The following is an 18,785-nucleotide window of genomic DNA, read 5'->3' on the forward strand; positions in this document are numbered from 1 at the left end:
GACTGATTCCAACTCCGAAGGATGTATCAGTTGTAAGACTGAAATAGGTGTTTCTTAATAAGATTGATAAAGAAGGAAATGTGATATGAAACAAGGCTAGATTAGTCCTTAAAGGGTATTTCCAAGAAGAAGGGATTGGCTACAAAGAAACCTTCGCACCTGTAGCACGACTGTAATTTGTTCGCATGTTCCTGGCATATGTGGCTTATAAGAACTTTGAAGTCTATCAAATAGACGTCAAGTGTTCCTTTTTGAACGAAGAACTAGAAGAAACAGTTTATGTGGAACATCCACATGGGTTCGTAAATGAGAAATATCCAAACCATTGCTATATTCTGGATAAAGTTGTGGATGGTCTGAAGCAAGCTCCACGAGCCTGGTATGAAACTCTCACTAGATTCTTAAAACAATCTAAATTTAAACAAGGTTCGGTTGCCCAACCTTCTTTCAAAAGAAAGATGGTGACCAAATGATGATTGTCCAAATTTATGTTGATGATATCATTTTCGGATCTACTAATCCTATATTAACTGTTGAGTTCCAAAAATTGATGGAAACTAAGTTTGAGATGAGCTCAATGGGTCCGATTAAGTTTTTCTTTGGTTTGAATATAAGACAGAGTCAAGAGGGACTTTTTATCTATCAGGAGGCTTATACGAAGACATTGCTTGTGAAGTTCAGAATGGTAGAAGATTCGAAGGTGAAGGTTCCAATGGCATCCGGAACGAAGCTAACACCCTCTTTGGAGAAACCAGTAGCTGATATGACTCTCTATCGTCAAATGATAGGATCATTGATGTATCTAACTGCTAGTCATCCAGATATTATTTTTTCTATTTGCTACAGTGTCTGGTTTCAAGCAAATCCTCGCGAACCCTACATGACTGCTATAAAGACTATCTTCAGATATCTTAAACGAACATCTTCACATGGAATTTGGTACCCTTCTAGCTCAGGGTTTTTTGTGCAAGCATTCTCTGACACAGATCCTGGAGGTTGTGGTCTAGATCGAAAAAGTACAATGGGAGGATGTCATTTTATTGATGGCAAACACGTCAGTTGGCAATTGAAAAAGCAAACATGTATCTCCCTATCTACTGCTGAAGCTGAGTATATTATAGTTGAGTGATGCACCTTGCAAGTTATTTGGATCCAAAGTCAGCTAAGGGACTATGGGATTAATATGAAGCGAATCCTTTTGTATTGCAATTCTGAAAGTACAATTCGCATTCCCCACAACCCAGGGCAACATTCCAAGACTAAACATATAAGACTAAGGTATCACTTCATTAAAGATCACGTGGAAGATAGTAATGTTGAAATTCATTTTTTGAGATCTGCTGATCAATTAGCTGATATCATTATGAAATCCTTGTCTGAACTGTATGTTGGATAAGGTGTCTAAGTCCATAACTTATTTGGTATATACTTGACCCGACCCGGCATGGTCCATTTGGGTTGCACTTCATCCGAACTATTTATGGATAATTTTATGAGAATTGTATACTTACGATTTATTAATATATTATAAGTTATAATATATTAATATTAAGTCATGTTATTTAATTAGTTTTAATCTTGAATTAATTATGAATTAATTTAGTGATTAAAAGGAAGAGTAATTACATCATGGGCTATTATATTTATATGGTGTGGGCTAATACTCATTTGTTAATGGGCTAAGCTAATATGGAAGTTAATGGATGATCCATGGAGCTTTTAACCCATGGATCCTTGGAAGAGGAAAAGACATGGGTTATTAGGGTTTCACCCTAACCATGCATACTATATAAACAAGCTTATGTTGCATGAAATGACACCCTAGTGTGTGTGTAATAGTGTTGGCCGATTTCTTAGTGTAAGTATACTGTCTCATACATTTTCCAAGTTTGTGGTGATTTGTGATTCCCATTTGATGCATTCACAGTATTGGTGCTTGGCTCTCTAACTCCAAGGAATCAACACTTATCAAAAGGCATGTAATTTCATCTAGTTCTTTTATGTTTAAAAGCTCCCCATGCCATGCTAGATAGGTTATAAACCTTGGAAAATAAAATTTTGCATGTATTAGACAAACATAGATCCAAGGTTTATTAGGGTTGCATGTACACTTAGGAAGTGTTAGAATGCTCAAAACCCAACAGTGGTATCAGAGCCTAGGCTTGTTTGTTTGATACTTGATGCAAAATAGTGAAGAAAGTCGAATTTTTGCTGTCTGCATGATGGACTCGCCGAGTCCATGTGAGGACTCGCCAAGTTCATGAGTAAATTCATCCTACTCGCCGAGTAGGTTCGTGCACTCGGCGAGTAGAAGGTTCATAATGCAGATTTTCGACTTTTGCTGCTGGAAATGGACTAGAAGCATTACCCTAAACTGTTTTGATGTTTTAAAACTTATTTTAGTTGGTGTAATGGTAGTTCTAATCCATTTACAATGGCTTAAATCAAAATTGCATGCTTTGCATGTGTTCATATATTTCTTGAAACATTGATGATCATGTTCATGTTCTTATGAATTTAGAAGATGATAGGAATTATTTGCTGAATTGTTTAGAATTAATTCTTGATCATTTATGTCTTTTGATGGAATCCATAATTTGTCCTCAAGTTATGGAAATCCAAAGGTCACTTATTTTAAACACACATTAAAAACACATAAGTTAAATAAAAATGAAGAGTCTTCATTTTTATGAACCTTTAATTCATAAGTTATGAAATGAAAAGTTTTGAAGAGTTTCAAAACTTTCCCTCAAGTTTTGGAATTTGAAAAGTTTCACACACATTAATAAACTTTAATTCCAACCCTTAGAGTTTTAATAGTTAAAATTCAACACTTATACTATTTATAACATTAATGGTTAATATTATATATATGTATAAGAATAAGTTGTTTTACCGTTAGTAGGCCTCATTCACGAAGCCGGTCTATAAGGGGGGTATAAGGTTGTTGCTTATAAAATGGCGACTTAATGGGTGTCCACTCTCACCCACCGCTTCCTTGATCGGTGGAGGGTCGTTAGCCGAACGGGTAAGACAATGACTTTAAATTCTCATGAAAAGTATAATGATTATTATAAAGTAACTAAACCTTTTAATTCCCAATCTTAGTTACTTTAGGAAAAATGTGAAATTGGTGCTAGCCCATGGAATTCACACTTTGTACCTTACCAAGTCGTTGGTGGAGTGTGTGTGGTTTACCGGCACACTAACTTGGACTAGTAAGGACCACAAAGGGTGACTTAATGTTTATCATAGATCGGTGGAGCGCATGTGGTGTACCGGCACATTGATTAGGTGATAATATTAAGGGTACCATGTGAATCGGTATGGTTATTCACACCTTGTTTTGTGATCCTCGGCACCCCAGTCGCAAAACATGAAGGGCACAATCGAGATTGAAACATGCCATTGAAAAGTTCAATGAATCTCAAAAGAATCTAGGAATTTCAAATCCAATTAAAACCTAATAGTTCACTTCGTTTTTCTTGGTGGAAATTGATGAATCGTCATCACCTAATATATTATTACTTAGATTACGACATACCTCTTCTAAGTATAATATATTTTGATTGGGTCCTATCCTTAATATTACATTTGGGTGTCTTATCAAGGACTCTATATATCTAATGTAAACTTGTTTTTCTTGTTTTCAGATGTCTTCCAACAACAATGCTTTGGGCTCTAACCCAACTGGCTCTTTCTCTCTCATGAACCTTTGTGGGAGAGTCATCTTTGATGGTTCCAACTTCATGGGTTGGATTAGGAACATCAGGATGGTGACTCGTTATGAGGACAAGGAATATGTTCTCAATAAGGAGTTAAAAGAACTTGAGGAGTCCACTGCTACTCCTGAGGAGATTGCTGAATTTAGGACACATGAGAGGGATGCTACTAAGGTAGCATGCATCATGATGGCCACAATGATAACTGATCTCTAAAAGTCCTATGAGGACTTCTACCCTTTTGAGATGCACCAAGACCTTATGGAAAGGTACCATCAGAGTGCTCGTCAGGAGCGGTATGAAATAATCTCCTCCATGATAACAACCCGAATAAAGGATAGTGAATTTGTCATGGGCCACATGCAAAAGATGCAAAGGTATGTGGATCGTTTGCTCAAGTTGAATGTGAACTTTCCTGAGGAGTTGGCAATTGACATCATTTTGCACTCCTTACCTTCTTGTTATGACCAATTTCGTATGACATATCATATGAACAAGGAGGAAGTCACTCTGAGCAAACTTCAAGGACTCTTGAAGATCGCCGAGAGTGGTCTTAAGAGCAAATCGGTTGTTACCTCTACTACTCCTACTCCAAGGACTCTTGAAGATCTTCAAGGACTCTTCAAGAGACTTTCCCTTAATGATCGCCAACAAGGTTCGATTACGCCAAGGGAAAGTCTCTTGAAGGCTCCTCATCAAGGACCAAGAGTGGTCCTGTCACTCCTTCTGCTATTCCCAAGGATGCTGATTGTTGCTATTGCCAGGACAAGGGGCACTGGAAGCGAAACTGCCCAAAGGACCAGTAAGATCTTAAGGATGGGAAACTGAAACCCACCCACGCAGGTATTTACACAATATTGTCTAATAACTCACCATATTCTAATTCTTGGGTGCTTGATACAGGATGTGGTATTCACATATGTTCAAATTTGGAAGCCCTAAGAAGAAGTGAGGATTTGGAGCATAGAAAGATAAAATTGATCATGGGGAATAGGAAGGCTTCACCTGTTTCCATGATTGGAGTTAATACTTTGTTGCTGAATAATGGGTTAAAATTAGATTTGAATAAATGTGTGTACTCGTCTGAAGTGGCAAGAAATATTATTTCCTTTCATGGTTTGTACAAACAAGGTTTTACCTTTTCATTTGATAATAAATGTGGTGGTATTGATGTCTTCTTTAATAATGTATTTTATTTTAAAGCATTACCTTGTGATGACGTGTATGAAACTGTGTTGGTTGTAGATAACCTAGGAAATAATGTGTTGTATATTGATTCTTCTACTAGCCTAGATAAAGCATCATTGTGGCATTGTTGTCTTGGACATGTAAATAAGAAACGCATAGGCCAATTCCAAAAGGATGGAGTCTTGGAATCATTCGACCTTAAATCGGATGATAATTATGAATCTTGTCTACTTGGAAAGATGACAAAATCACCCTTCACTGGTACTTGTGAAAGGGGGAAGGGTTTGTTGGACCTAATACATACTGATGTATGTGGATCATTCAAAACCACCACAAGGGATGTTATTCGGTATTATGTGACTTTTATTGATGATTTTAGTAGATATGGTTAATCTCTACTTAATCAAACATAAATCAGAAACCTTTGAAAGGTTGATGGAATTTAAGCAGGAAGTAGAAAATCAATTGGGCAGGAACATTAAGATACTTCGATCCGATCGAGGTGGAGAGTATCTTAGTACCGAGTTCCTTGCCTATCTTAAGGAGTGTGGGATTGTCTCACAATTGACACCTCCCAGGACACCATAGCTGAATGGTGTAGCTGAGAGGCGTAATCGAACCTTCTTGGACATGGTTCGCTCTATGATGAGTCGATCTTTGCTACCAATCTCTTTTTGGGGGTATGCCTTAGAGACTGTTGCCCATATCCTTAATCTAGTACCTACAAAGAAGGTTACCAAAACACTTCATGAGATGTGGGTTGAGAAGGCTCCCAGGCTAGACCACATCAATATTTGGGGTTGCAAAGCTTTTGTGAGGTGCGGGACTCATGATAAGCTCGAACCCCGAAGCGAAAGGTGTATTTTCATGAGCTACCCACAGAAATCCTTGGTTACCTCTTCTACAGACCCAGTGAGAATGTGGTCTTTGTAGCAAGAAGAGCGGTCTTTCGTAAGAGAGAATTTATAAGGCAAGGAGACAGTGGGAGGAAAATTGACCTTGAAGAAATTCAAGAATCAATTGGTGAAGGAACCTCAGACACTAGCAATCAACCTGAGGAGGAAACTCCTGTTGAGCCAGCTAACGAGTCTGTACCTCCGAGGCGTTCCACATGGGTTAGGAACACACCTGAGTTTTATTATGGTTTTCATATTACTATGGAAGGTGATACATTTATCAGTAACAGTACAATGGTAAACTTTTATGAACCTAGTAGTGTTAAGGAAACCATGGCAGGCCCGGAGTCTGCGAAATGGAAGGAGGCTATGGACAGCAAGAAACAGTCCATGTATGACAATCAAGTGTGGAACTTGGTTTAGAATGTACCAGGCCGTAAAACAATCGGGTGCAAATGGATCTTCAAGAAGAAGACCGGCATGGAAGGTAAAGTGCACACTTATAAAGATCGCATGGTTACGAAGGGTTTTACTCAGACTCAGGGTATTGATTATGATGAAACCTTCTCACCGGTAGCTAGGATCAAGTCTATCAGGGTTATGGTAGCCATTGCTGCATTTCATGATTATGAAATATGGCAAATGGATGTCAAAACCGCTTTTCTTAATGGAAAGTTGGCTGAGGATGTGTACATGAATATGCTAGAGGGTTTTGTCAGTGCATAATATCCTAATAGACTGTGCAAGCTTAAGAAATCCATTTATGGATTGAAACAAGCATCTCGTAGCTGGAATCTTTGTTTCGATGAGAAGGTCAAAGAGTTTGGCTTCTCGAGAAGTGAAGATGAGTCTTGCGTGTATGTTAGAGCTAGTGGGAGTATAGTTAGCTTCTTGGTACTATATGTGGATGACATACTACTTATAGGAAATGACATCCCAACCTTGCATGAGGTTATGTCCTGGTTTGGGAAGTGCTTTGTTATGAAGGACGTAGGGGAAGCTGCCTATATCCTAGGGATAAGGATATTAAGAGAAAGGAGTAAAAGACTAATTGGACATAGTCAGAGTACCTACTTGGATAAAGTGTTGAAAAGGTTCAACATGCAAAATTCCAAGAAAGGAGACTTACCGATCCAAAGCAATGTCAAGCTGAGTAAGACTCAGAGTCCGAGTACAGAGGCTGAGATATCTGAGATGAGTCAATTACCGTATGCTTCCGGTGTTGTATTGATCATGTATGTTATGACTTGTACTCGCCCTGATGTGGCCTTCACCTTGAGCATGGTCAACAGATATCAGGGGAAACCTGGCAAGGCTCATTGGACCACGGTAAAGAACATTTTCATGTACCTGCGGAGGACTAAGGATTGAATCCTTACCCTTGGTAGGAGTGATGACTTGAAAGTATTAGGGTACAGTAATGCTATTTTTCAGACTGATAGGGATAATTTCCCCTCCCAGTCGGGCTGGGTCTTTACCCTAAATGGAGAGGCAATATCTTGGAAGAGTTCCAAGCAGGAGACAGTGGTTGATTCGACTTGTGAATCAGAGTACATAGTAGCGGGTGAAGCAGCGAAGGAGGCAATATGAATGAAGAACTTCATTGGAGACCTTGGAGTTGTACCGGCTATTAAGGAGCCTATGGAGATTTTCTGTGACAGCCATAGTGCGGATGCTTTAGCCAAATAACTAAGAGATCATGGCAGATCTCGACATATTGACAGAAAATATCACTTCATAAGACACAAGATAGAAGAAGCAATCCTCATGGCATGAAGGGAATGACTTGGGTTAACCATCTCCAGCAGGCTCGGAGCAGAGGGCTGAAGGATGATATTTATTTTAGTAGTTAGATAAACTTGAAATTTGTAAAATGTAATTGAAATTAGATGATGAATAAAAGGTGTTTTATTTATGAGTAAAGTGTTGTTGTCTCTTGTCGATCATTTACTATATTTCTTTTGAATGTTTTGACTTCCAGAATAATTAAATTATTCAAACTTCCACAATCGATCATACGTTGGAAGTAGGTACGAATAAAGATTGTCATGAATTGGGTTTGCAGATGGCTAAAAGTGTTTAGACATTGCAATGGTTGCTACAACATTCATGAGTGCTCATAAGTTATGAGTATTGGAATAAACCCGCGCTCACTTGTATCACTTCATGGAATTTATTTCGAGTGATCGTGAGACGATAATATCATATAATTCTTCAAACCTAGAGATATGGGTTGTTGCCTATGAGTTGGTTGTGCATTGATTGCACGTAAACGCATCAGTAACTTGATGTTGTAAAATGTGCCTTTGTGTACACTTCAACAAGTAGTGGAACAAGCATATGAGTCGAAGTTTATATGTTCCTTCTAGAAATAGAAGTGACATCTGGGCCCCTCGATGATTTTGTGTTGACCCATGTACCGGGCCCGGTCAGAACTAAATTGATGTGTTCAGTTAAGTTCGTTGTCAAACAAATCGGAAATCGGGAAACCACTGCTAGACAATAAGCAAGACATTGTTCCATGTGTTTGTCCGGCTGATATCATGAGAACAGAGGATTATTTGATCACTTATCTAAAATGGTGCTTCATAGTTCAACAGAGTTTTAGAGAGCTACGATTGCCGGTTGGTTCCTAAAGTAATATAGGCAAATACAGTTATTAGAGTTATCTAAGTGGGAGTCTGTTGGATAAGGTGTCTAAGTCCATAACTTATTTGGTATATACTTGACCTGACCCGACATGGTCCATTTGGGTTGCACTTCATCCGAACTATTTATGGATAATTTTATGAGAATTATGTACTTACGATTTATTAATATATTATAAGTTATAATATATTAATATTAAGTCCTGTTATTTAATTAGTTTTAATCTTAAGTTAATTATGAATTAATTTAGTGATTTAAAGGAAGACTAATTAAATCATGGGCTATTATATTTATATGGTGTGGGCTAATACTCATTTGTTAATGGGCTAAGCTAATATGGAAGTCCATGGATGATCCATGGAGCTTTTAACCCATGGATCCTTGTTAGAGGAAAATGTTGGGTTTTGAGCATTCTAACACTTCCTAAGTGAACATGCAACCCTAAATACCTTGGATCTATGTTTTCTCTATTATACATGCAAATAAGAACATCCAAGGTATTATCCTAATCTAGCATACAAAAACTATGAATGTAACAAGATAGAATACATACCTCTTGATGTAGCTTGATGTCTTCAAGCTTTAAGAGCTTAGCCCCAATAGTGTGGAAGCCTAAAGTGGAATCACAAATCACCAAGACACCTTGGAATACTTTAGAGAATATGAATACTTGGTTCTCTCTAGTGAAATTGGCTAGCCCTTTTTTAGTGTATCCACACTAGTGCCCGATTTTGGTCAAGAATAAGAAGCTTATATAGTTAGGGTTACACCATGTAAACCCTAATTGACATGGCCTTTCATTTCCATGATCCATGGGTACAAATACACCATGGAGCATCCATGGACCATCCTATGGGTTTTAGCCCAACTTGATTATCCATGGAGCATTAGCCCACTATACAAGTATGGATGATTTACACAATCAACCCATATATTTAATTAGTCTTCTTTTGATCACTTAATTAATCCTAGATTAATTCTTGATCAATACTAATTAAATAATCTTATTATTCTTATTATTAATATACTAGAACTTATAATATATTAATAACCATAAGTGAGTCTATCCAAGTGCATGATGGTATGCAACCCAAATGGACCATGCCGGGTCGGGTCAAGTCTTACCAATTATAGTTATGGACTTAGACATTAATCCAACAGTCTCCCACTTGGATAAGTCTAAAACTATTATTGCGTATGACTTCAGGAACCAACTGGAAATCGTAGCTCTCAAAAGCTTCTGTCGAACTCTGACCTTGTAGATGAACTCTGACCTTTGTCAATGACTTGTCCATTAGATAAGGGATCATATATTCCTCCATTCTAGATATCATATGGACTGAGACATGGATTATAATCATTCTCTCTGTCCATTTGTTGTTTCCCGATTTTCGATTTATGACGACTGACTAATTGAACAAATCAAATCAGTCCTGGCCCGGCCGAGCACTTCCATTTATCATCATCAAATCATCGAGGGGCCCACAGATATCGCTTTTATCCCGAAGGTAAAAGGAACGGATAAACTTCGACTCATATGGCTTGTTCTACTACTTGTTGAATCATACACAAAGGCACGTTTTATAGCACCGAGTTACCAAATGCGTTTTCGTACAATCAATGTACTATCAACTCATAGTAACGACTCATATCTCTAGGTTTGAAGAATATAAGATATTATCGTCTCATGATCACTCGTGATAAAATCCATGAAGTGATTCCAATGAGCGCGGGTTGAATCCAATACTCATAACTTATGAGCACTCATGAGTGTTGTAGCCCTTTCTCCAACACCTTAGACTTCTACAAACCAACCCATGACAGTCTTAATTCATATCTACTTCCAACATATGACCGACTATGGATGGTTTGAATAACTTAGTCATTCCGGAAGAATAACCTAGTTTATTCGGGAAGTCAAAACATGCAAAGTGAAACACAATAATAGTTGAATCCAATATGGTATCAACTATTTGAACATAAATAAAACACCTTTTATTTATCACCATATGATTACACATTATTCATTGTATACTGTTTCAGCTATCAACTTTACTCTTGAATTTAAAACAATAGTTGTCCCATGCTCCAAGCATGTACACTATGTTTTCTTAAACACTAGTCATGCCACACACCAAGTATGCATACTATGTTTGTCTATGATCTTTACTTTGTGAACTAGATCAATTGAACATAACTTCAATGATTCTCTTTTCACACTCCCAAATCCTTACTGCAAATGCAAGAATTCCAAATTCATGCCATTTACTGAAATCTGTTAGATTCTAAACTTATATGCATTGATCTTCTTGTAATGATTATGTACAAAATCAGAAAGACTTGACAACAATCATTACAGAGCATTCCAAAGGAGATCATCTCCTTGGAAACGTCCTTCTTGCATTAAGTTTCCTTAATCTTACACAGATTGAAAACTCTAACTTTGAAACATTTCCAGATTCCATTTTGACTATCACTTCTGAACAAGAGTTGCCTCCTTACAGATTATGTCAATATGATCCTTCCAGAATTATCACTATACTTCCAATTGTCCTTGAGTAACCAATCTTTGGTAAACCTTAGATTGTCCTCGACAATTGTTTAATCCTTTTAGTCATATCCAGTTCTAAACCTTTTCCTTTCTTAATGCCCCAGGCACTTGGAAAATTTTAGAACGGATGAATATAGCACATGTTCGATCCTATATCCGAAGCATATGGGACACGATTCATGATGTCTTACATAAAGACTAAACCAGTCTTTTGCTACAATATTTCTATTTCAATTTGCCAAGTTCTCATAATTCATATTATGAAAAGGGATGCCGTAATCATAATCGAATTTTAGAACGCAAATAATGGACCCATATACAGAATTTCCTTATGTTGAGCCATTCCAACATGAAATTCATATATATATCCTTGACTAAATGATTAAAACCTCACGATCTAAGCTTATAGATTTGAGATGAAGTATAATTTCCTCTCCCTTAATTATAGCAAAACAACTTTTTCCCAATTGAAACTTTTGTTTTCTATAATTAACATTGCTAACTTGCAATACTTATCATAATTATCATGCTCCCACTAACATGATGATTATTAGCATAACACTTATGCTTCCACTAGCTTTGACATGTACTCAGAAATCAGCTAGACTTCTAGAAATCAATACTTCATTGACTTTCTTGCCAAAGTTTAGATTTCTGATACTAGATTGTTTTGATAAGACTTTATCAAAATCATACACCTTCCTTAGATAGCACACTTGTGAGTCTAAACAATTATGAAGAGGGATGCCGTAATCATAATGGTTAGACCTTTTTGCCACTTCTCACAAGTCCAGGTTAGTGTGCCGGTTAACCACACACGCTCCACTAACGACTTTGAGAATGCAAATATCACAATTGCTATCTAGATAAAATCTACTTAGTGAAAGTGTTTCCTCACCATCATTTTCATGAATCGGAGAGAAACCTTATGACACTTAGATTTAATGGTGTATGTGTTCTTATCCATGTGAATTGTCAAAACCATAGCCACAAGACAAGGATAATGACAAATCCAAAACCATATGGATTGAACTCAATCTTAATTTCTAGCCACCTGGCAGCTCAAGGGCCTACCATTGCTTCCAAGTTGTTGTGCAACAAATTGAGAACTCTAAGAACTCATATGCAAAGCCAACTTTAACTGGAATGGGCACAGAATATGTCAACACAATAGATTATAAACCTCAAATTGTGTGCTAGAGAAGAACTTTAGGTTTTATTCTTGATTAGTTCTTGAGACTTTCAATACCTTTAAGACTCCCACTGTCCTCTTGACATATAAGACTCCCTTGTCAAATATCCAAGAGATAGTGTGGATTCTAATCAAGACAAACACTTCACACAATTGGCCTAAGTTGGTCTTTGTTTTATCCAAAACATCACAACTTACCAATTTCAAATGTACAAGAGTAGAAAACTTTTACTCTTACATTTGGCAAGTGTTTTAAACCTTCTTTAAGACATGTCACTCAAATTACACTCTTGGAGTATGACTCTAAGACTTGTATTGGAACGAAGTATGACTCATCTTCTTGATTTAACCATTTCAACAATTCAAGTTCCTCTTCTTAGTCATAGGAAAGCACTTAGAGGATGAATTGTGATAAGGTCTCTAAATCATTAAGATGATCATAAAAACTAATACTAAAGTACTCTCCCATCTTTTCAGATTTGAGAAACTTTTATCCTTCTGCCTAATTTGATTCTTCTTATTCGCTCTGCCATACATTGGAACCTTTTCCAATGTCTCAGAGTTACACTTAAGCTTGTAAGTATAATCATATATACTGAGCTTTAGTAAACTATGACGAATAGTCTTATCAAACTTTTGTGGTGGACTTAATCAGTGCACAAGAATGTGTACTCGATCCCTTAGTCCTTTACTTGACTCACACATCCATGTGAACGAGTAATTAGTCTTAATTTTTCCAATACTTGAAAGTTCTCATTCATCATGCAATACAACTTGCGTGATTCCAAGTCCCGGTCCAATTGAAACTTGGTTGATGAGAATATTTCCTTATTTGGTAAATTTAGACATTACCACAAATGAAAGAATCAATTTCATATTTCCACTCTTGATATTAATGGAATCTTATAAGCAACAATTTTCCTCAAATGCCATTGTAAGGATATTTTAAAATAAATAAAATCAAAAATTTCCTTTTATTTTAAAACTTTTGCGGAAAAACTTATCCTTACAATCCATATGAAAACTTGTTGTTATCTATTCCTAAGCAATATCTCATAACTCCTAAGAAGTAGCTCAAGAATCCGATCTTCAAACTACGCGATAGAAAACCATCTACGCGATCAGATTCAGCATGTTTTTTCTTTACTTTTCTTTGATTCTTAAAACATCACCATGTGACCCAGTCACATCATGTATCAAGAATCTCAGAATAGAAACTTAACAGAGTTAGATAGTGGACTTTACCTGAAGTAGAGTCAAACTTATTGACTTTAACATCCTTAGGTAAATCTGGCAGCTTCGCAACCAATGCCCCTTTCTTTGGAAATATAAACATATGGACCCTTTGATAATGGTACACGGGACTATCACAGACTTAGCTTTTCTCTTTACCATTTGGTCAACCGAGTTGACTATGGCCGATCCCTTTCCATTGGGAAGAGAATATTTTTTTGGATTTCCTGTGTCACTATTGTTAATGTCCATCAAGTTTCAAGGAAGTTGATCTTAACAAATAGATAAGATCATTAAGGGTCTTTTCATAGTCTGTTTCATAGGTGTCCCAAAGGAACTCACTATGTGACTTAGAAAGTGATTGAACCACCGACTTTCTCAAGACTTTGACACCCAACTCTCCCGGCTTGTCAATATGTGACTACATCTCCAAGATATGTTCACACCTAGACCTTGCCTTGCCAATAGGGCTTGAGTGACCTTAAACTTTTTTTTTCAAGAACTTGTGGGTTAGGGAGAATAATTGGAGGAGGAGAAAGAAGTATGATATCCATGGGACATCATCTTCATTAGGAAAGCTTGTTTCAAGAGATTTGGGAAGATCATAAATGTCTAAACCAGACATTATTTTGGGAGATATTCAAGATAGTTGATTTAAAGTCCTTAATATGACACCCAATATGAAATATTAAGGCTAGGACCCAACAAACTATTTTATAACTTAGAAGAGGTATGCCGTAATCCAAGCTATAAAATATTTGAAGGTAGGTGAATGACGATTCACCAATTTCCACCAAGATAAACGAAATGTATTATTAGGTTTTAATTGGTTTTGAAACTCCTAGATCTTTGAGATTCATTGAACTTTTCAAAGGCATGTTTCAATCTCGAGTGTGCCCTTCAGGTTTTGTGACTGGGATGCCGAGGATCACAAAACAAGGTGTGAAGTAACCATGCAAATTACTTGGTACCCTTAAGTGTTTACCCCTTAATCGATGTGCCGGTTAACCACACACGCTCCATCGATACTATGATAAACATTAAGTTACCCTTTGCCTACCTTGTTAAATACAAGTTAGTGTGCCGGTTAACCACACACGCTCCACTAACCGACTTAAACAAAGTGCAAAGTGTAATTTCATGGATTAGCACCTTATTCACATTTTTCCTAAGTAACTAAGATTGGGTATTATTACGAGTTTAGTTACTTAGTATTTATCATTAATACTTTTAATGAAGGGAGAATTTATAAGTCCTTGTCTTACCCGTTCGGCTAACGACCCTCCACCGGTCAAGCAAGCGGTGGGTGAGAGTGGACCCCCATTAAGTTGCCATTTTATAGGCAACAACCTTATACCCACCTTATAGACCGGCTTCGTGAATGAGGCGTACTAGCGGTAAGACTGACTTTATTCTTATACTTATATATAAATATTATTAACTTATAATATTATAAAGTATAAGGGTTGAATTTTAACTTTTAAAATTCTAAGGGCTAACTTGGAATTAAAGTATTCATAAGTGAAAACTTTTCAAATTCCAAAACTTGAGGGCAAGTTTTGAAACTATTCAAAACTAATTAATTCCGTAACTTATGTGTTTAAAGTAGTTTTAATCCAAAAACTCTTCCAGTTCCATAACTTGAGGACAAGTTATGGAAGACTTTAAACTAATAAAAGAACTAACTTTTCTTTATTTTATAACTTATGGATTTAATTATGGTTACATATTTTTCTTTAATGAAGTGACTCTTGAACTTCCATAACTTGAGGACAAGTTATGGAGTCATAAGAAATTATTCAATGACACAAGACTCTTCATTTTGTAACCATTGCCAACTTTTATGAATTTTATGAGTTTTTAATGTGACTCTTCATGTAACTTGAGGACAAGTTACACAAACACATTTCATACTCAACTCTTAGATTAAAATGGATTGAAAACAACTATTTCAATTAACTTTTCTATTAATCTAAGCAACTCATAAGAACAAGATAATTCAAATCAAAACTTTTTCATGTAATTAGTCTAAACCTTAAACTAATACAAAACATGAATCTATTGACAATTATCTTTGAAAATGGATTAGCATGAACATTACCACATCAAAAACAAGTTTATAAGTTCAAAAACAACTTAGGGTAATGTTCCTAGTCCATTTCTAGCCAAAAAACTCGAAAATATGCTGTCTGGGGGTCCAACTCGTCGAGTGCATGAACCAACTCGGCGAGTTGGATCGAATTGATCACATTTTAGGCATGGACTCGCCGAGTCTCCTGATGGACTCGCCGAGTCTGATGATCAGACAGCAACAAATTCGTTTTTTCATCTTCTATTGCAGGTATAACAAGAAAACAAGCCTAGGCTCTGATACCACTGTTGGGTTTTGAGCATTCTAACACTTCCTAAGTGAACATGCAACCCTAAATACCTTGGATCTATGTTTTCTCTATTATACATGCAAATAAGAACATCCAAGGTATTATCCTAATCTAGCATACAAAAACTATGAATGTAACAAGATAGAATACATACCTCTTGATGTAGCTTGATGTCTTCAAGTTTTAAGAGCTTAGCCCCAATAGTGTGGAAGCCTCAAGTGGAATCACAAATCACCAAGACACCTTGGAATACTTTAGAGAATATGATTACTTGGTTCTCTCTAGTGAAATTGGCTAGCCCTTTTTTAGCGTATCTACACTAGTGCCCGATTTTGGTCAAGAATAAGAAGCTTATATAGTTAGGGTTACACCATGTAAACCCTAATTGACATGGCCTTTCATTTCCATGATCCATGGGTACAAATACACCATGGAGCATCCATGGACCATCCTATGGGTTTTAGCCCAACTTGATTATCCATGGAGCATTAGCCCACTATACAAGTATGTATGATTTACACAATCAACCCATATATTTAATTAGTCTTCTTTTGATCACTTAATTAATCCTAGATTAATTCTTGATCAATACTAATTAAATAATCTTATTATTCTTATTATTAATATACTAGAACTTATAATATATTAATAACCATAAGTGTCTTATTTCTCTCATTATAGTCTATCCAAGTGCATGATGGTATGCAACCCAAATGGACCATGCCGGGTCGGGTCAAGTCTTACCAATTATAGTTATGGACTTAGACATTAATCCAACAGAAAAGACATGGGTTATTAGGGTTACCCATGCACACTATATAAACAAGCTTATGTTGCATGAAATGACACCCTAGTGTGTGTGTAATAGTGGTGGCCGATTTCTTAGTGTAAGTATACTCTCTCATATATTTTCCAAGTTTGTGGTGATTGGTGATTTCCATTTGAGGCATTCACATTATTGGTGCCTGGCTCTCAAACTCCAAGGAATCAACACTCATCAAAAGGTATGTAATTTCATCTAGTTCTTTTATGTTTAAAAGTTCCCCATGCCATGCTAGATACGTCATAAACCATGGAAAATAAAATTTTGCATGTATTAGACAAACATAGATTGAAGGTTTACTAGGGTTGCGTGTACACTTAGGAAGTGTTGGAATGCTCAAAACCCAACACTGTAATGTACGAGACTTATAAGGTATTATTTATATTTATAAGGTTAATGAATTCAATTAGTATGGGCTTAGACCATTGGGTCCTTGCGATTGGGCTGAGGAAGTGCCATACACGGGGTGTACCATGGAATGTACGCTAAGCATACTCAAGGGATAAGAGCACAGATGCCATGCACGTACGCACAACGTACCAAAGGGTACGCGCAACGTACACATGTAGTCTCTAAAACCCTAAAAGTGAGAGTTTGATCCCCATATAAAGAACTTTACACCTTTATTCCAGCCTACCTCTCACCTTTAGCAACTCTTATGAAAACTCTAATCCATATTTGTGTGTTCTTGTGATTTGGTAGCCATTTAAGAGCATTTTAGTGATTTGAAGTGAAAAAAGTTTGAAGAAGGAGAAAGGACTTGAAGAGAGCTTGTAGATATAGGGGATTATCGCCATTTATGACTCATTTGAGGTATCAAGCTTCAAACTTGACCATTGCATGCTTAATTATAGTGTTGTGGTGTTTTATGGGTTATATTGACTCCATTGTTGAGGTTTGTTGTTCCTTGGTAGTTCCAGACCATAAGAGTCGTCCTTTTGAGCTCTTGGAAGCGTTTGGAGTCATAAAAATCAGACCTTGATGGTTAAGCCACAACCATGCAAGTGGTTGATGGTCACAAAGTTTGTTAAAGGACTTAAATCATGTTTTAACCCCATCTATGCATGCAAAGACATAAATTATGTAACTTTATGGATTAGGATGTCATAAAGGACCTGGATCTATGTTTTGGACATTAGGACTTAATGGATTAAGTCACAAAAGGAGTTTTAAGGAAGCTTGCCAATACGTTGGGCATACACCATGGTACGCTGCGTATACTGGGTCAACTTTCCGTTTCTGGTCAAGACCAGCATATGTTGTTCGTACGTGCCAGGTTCGCCGTGCATATGCATGCTGAGTATCGAATATGGGCTATTGGGCCTTTAAAGTTTGGGCCTGGACTGTTGGGCTTCATGGCCCACTATGAAGCAACGTCTTTAGGCCTCGAACTAAGATTTACAGTATTAGGCCTCTTGGGCCATAATGGGCCATCCAAAATTATTTGTTTTGGGTTAAGAGTATGTTGGGCTTGCGATAAAAGCCCATTTGAGGAGTTGGGCCCAATTTAGAAATTAGGCCATTGGTGGGCCACTAGAGGGTTTGGGAAGATTATTTAGTTTGGGGAATTTCATGTTATGGTGTTAGGCCTTAGGTATTGGCCAAATTAGATCAGGGGTAAAATGGTCATTTTACCCTAGAGGATTATTAGTTTTTGACTATGTGTTATTGTGACAATAATAGCTCGGGGAGCCGTCTGAGCTACAACTAGAGATTTCTTACCGTGAGATTCTGCATTCAGCTTTGTGAGGTGAGTTACCTTCCTATATGAGTGGGTCGAAGGCACCAAGACCGGCCAACTAGTAGTTGTTTATAGTAGATGCTTGTCTTTGTGATAACTGTCTGGTATGCCACTATCTGTTACGCTCTATGTGCTAGTATACTATGTTGTTATGTAATAGTGGTAGGAGGGGTGGTTAGACCCCGTAGCCGGTTGAGATAAACCATAGGGTAGGTCGGTCACCCAGATATGCCTCACAGTATGACTATAATAGGTTATTGTGTGGTAGTGGTAAGGGCAAATTTGACCCCATAACCGGTTGAGATAAACCGAAGGGTTGATTGGGCACCCAGATATGCCTGGAAGGGTAGTTCAGGCACCCAGATATGCTTGATAGGGGTAGGTCAGGCACCCCGGTATGCCTTAAATG

General features: G+C 37.1%; 1 protein-coding gene across 1 annotated transcript; it reads left to right on the top strand.

Moving 5' to 3' along the window:
* Window positions 1-550: 550 nt before the first annotated feature.
* Window positions 551-1,129, top strand: LOC111907080 (uncharacterized mitochondrial protein AtMg00810-like). The gene has a single exon (XM_023902872.1). The coding sequence runs from the start codon at window positions 551-553 to the stop codon at window positions 1,127-1,129; it is 579 nt and encodes a 192-aa protein (XP_023758640.1).
* Window positions 1,130-18,785: the final 17,656 nt, after the last annotated feature.

The sequence above is a fragment of the Lactuca sativa genome, chromosome 5 (genome assembly GCF_002870075.4).
Source record: "Lactuca sativa cultivar Salinas chromosome 5, Lsat_Salinas_v11, whole genome shotgun sequence".
Lineage (NCBI taxonomy): Eukaryota > Viridiplantae > Streptophyta > Magnoliopsida > Asterales > Asteraceae > Lactuca > Lactuca sativa.

Bases quoted from the DNA above. Each gene is read 5' to 3' on its own strand.
- LOC111907080 (XM_023902872.1), top strand. From the start codon at position 551: ATGGAAACTAAGTTTGAGATGAGCTCAATGGGTCCGATTAAGTTTTTC.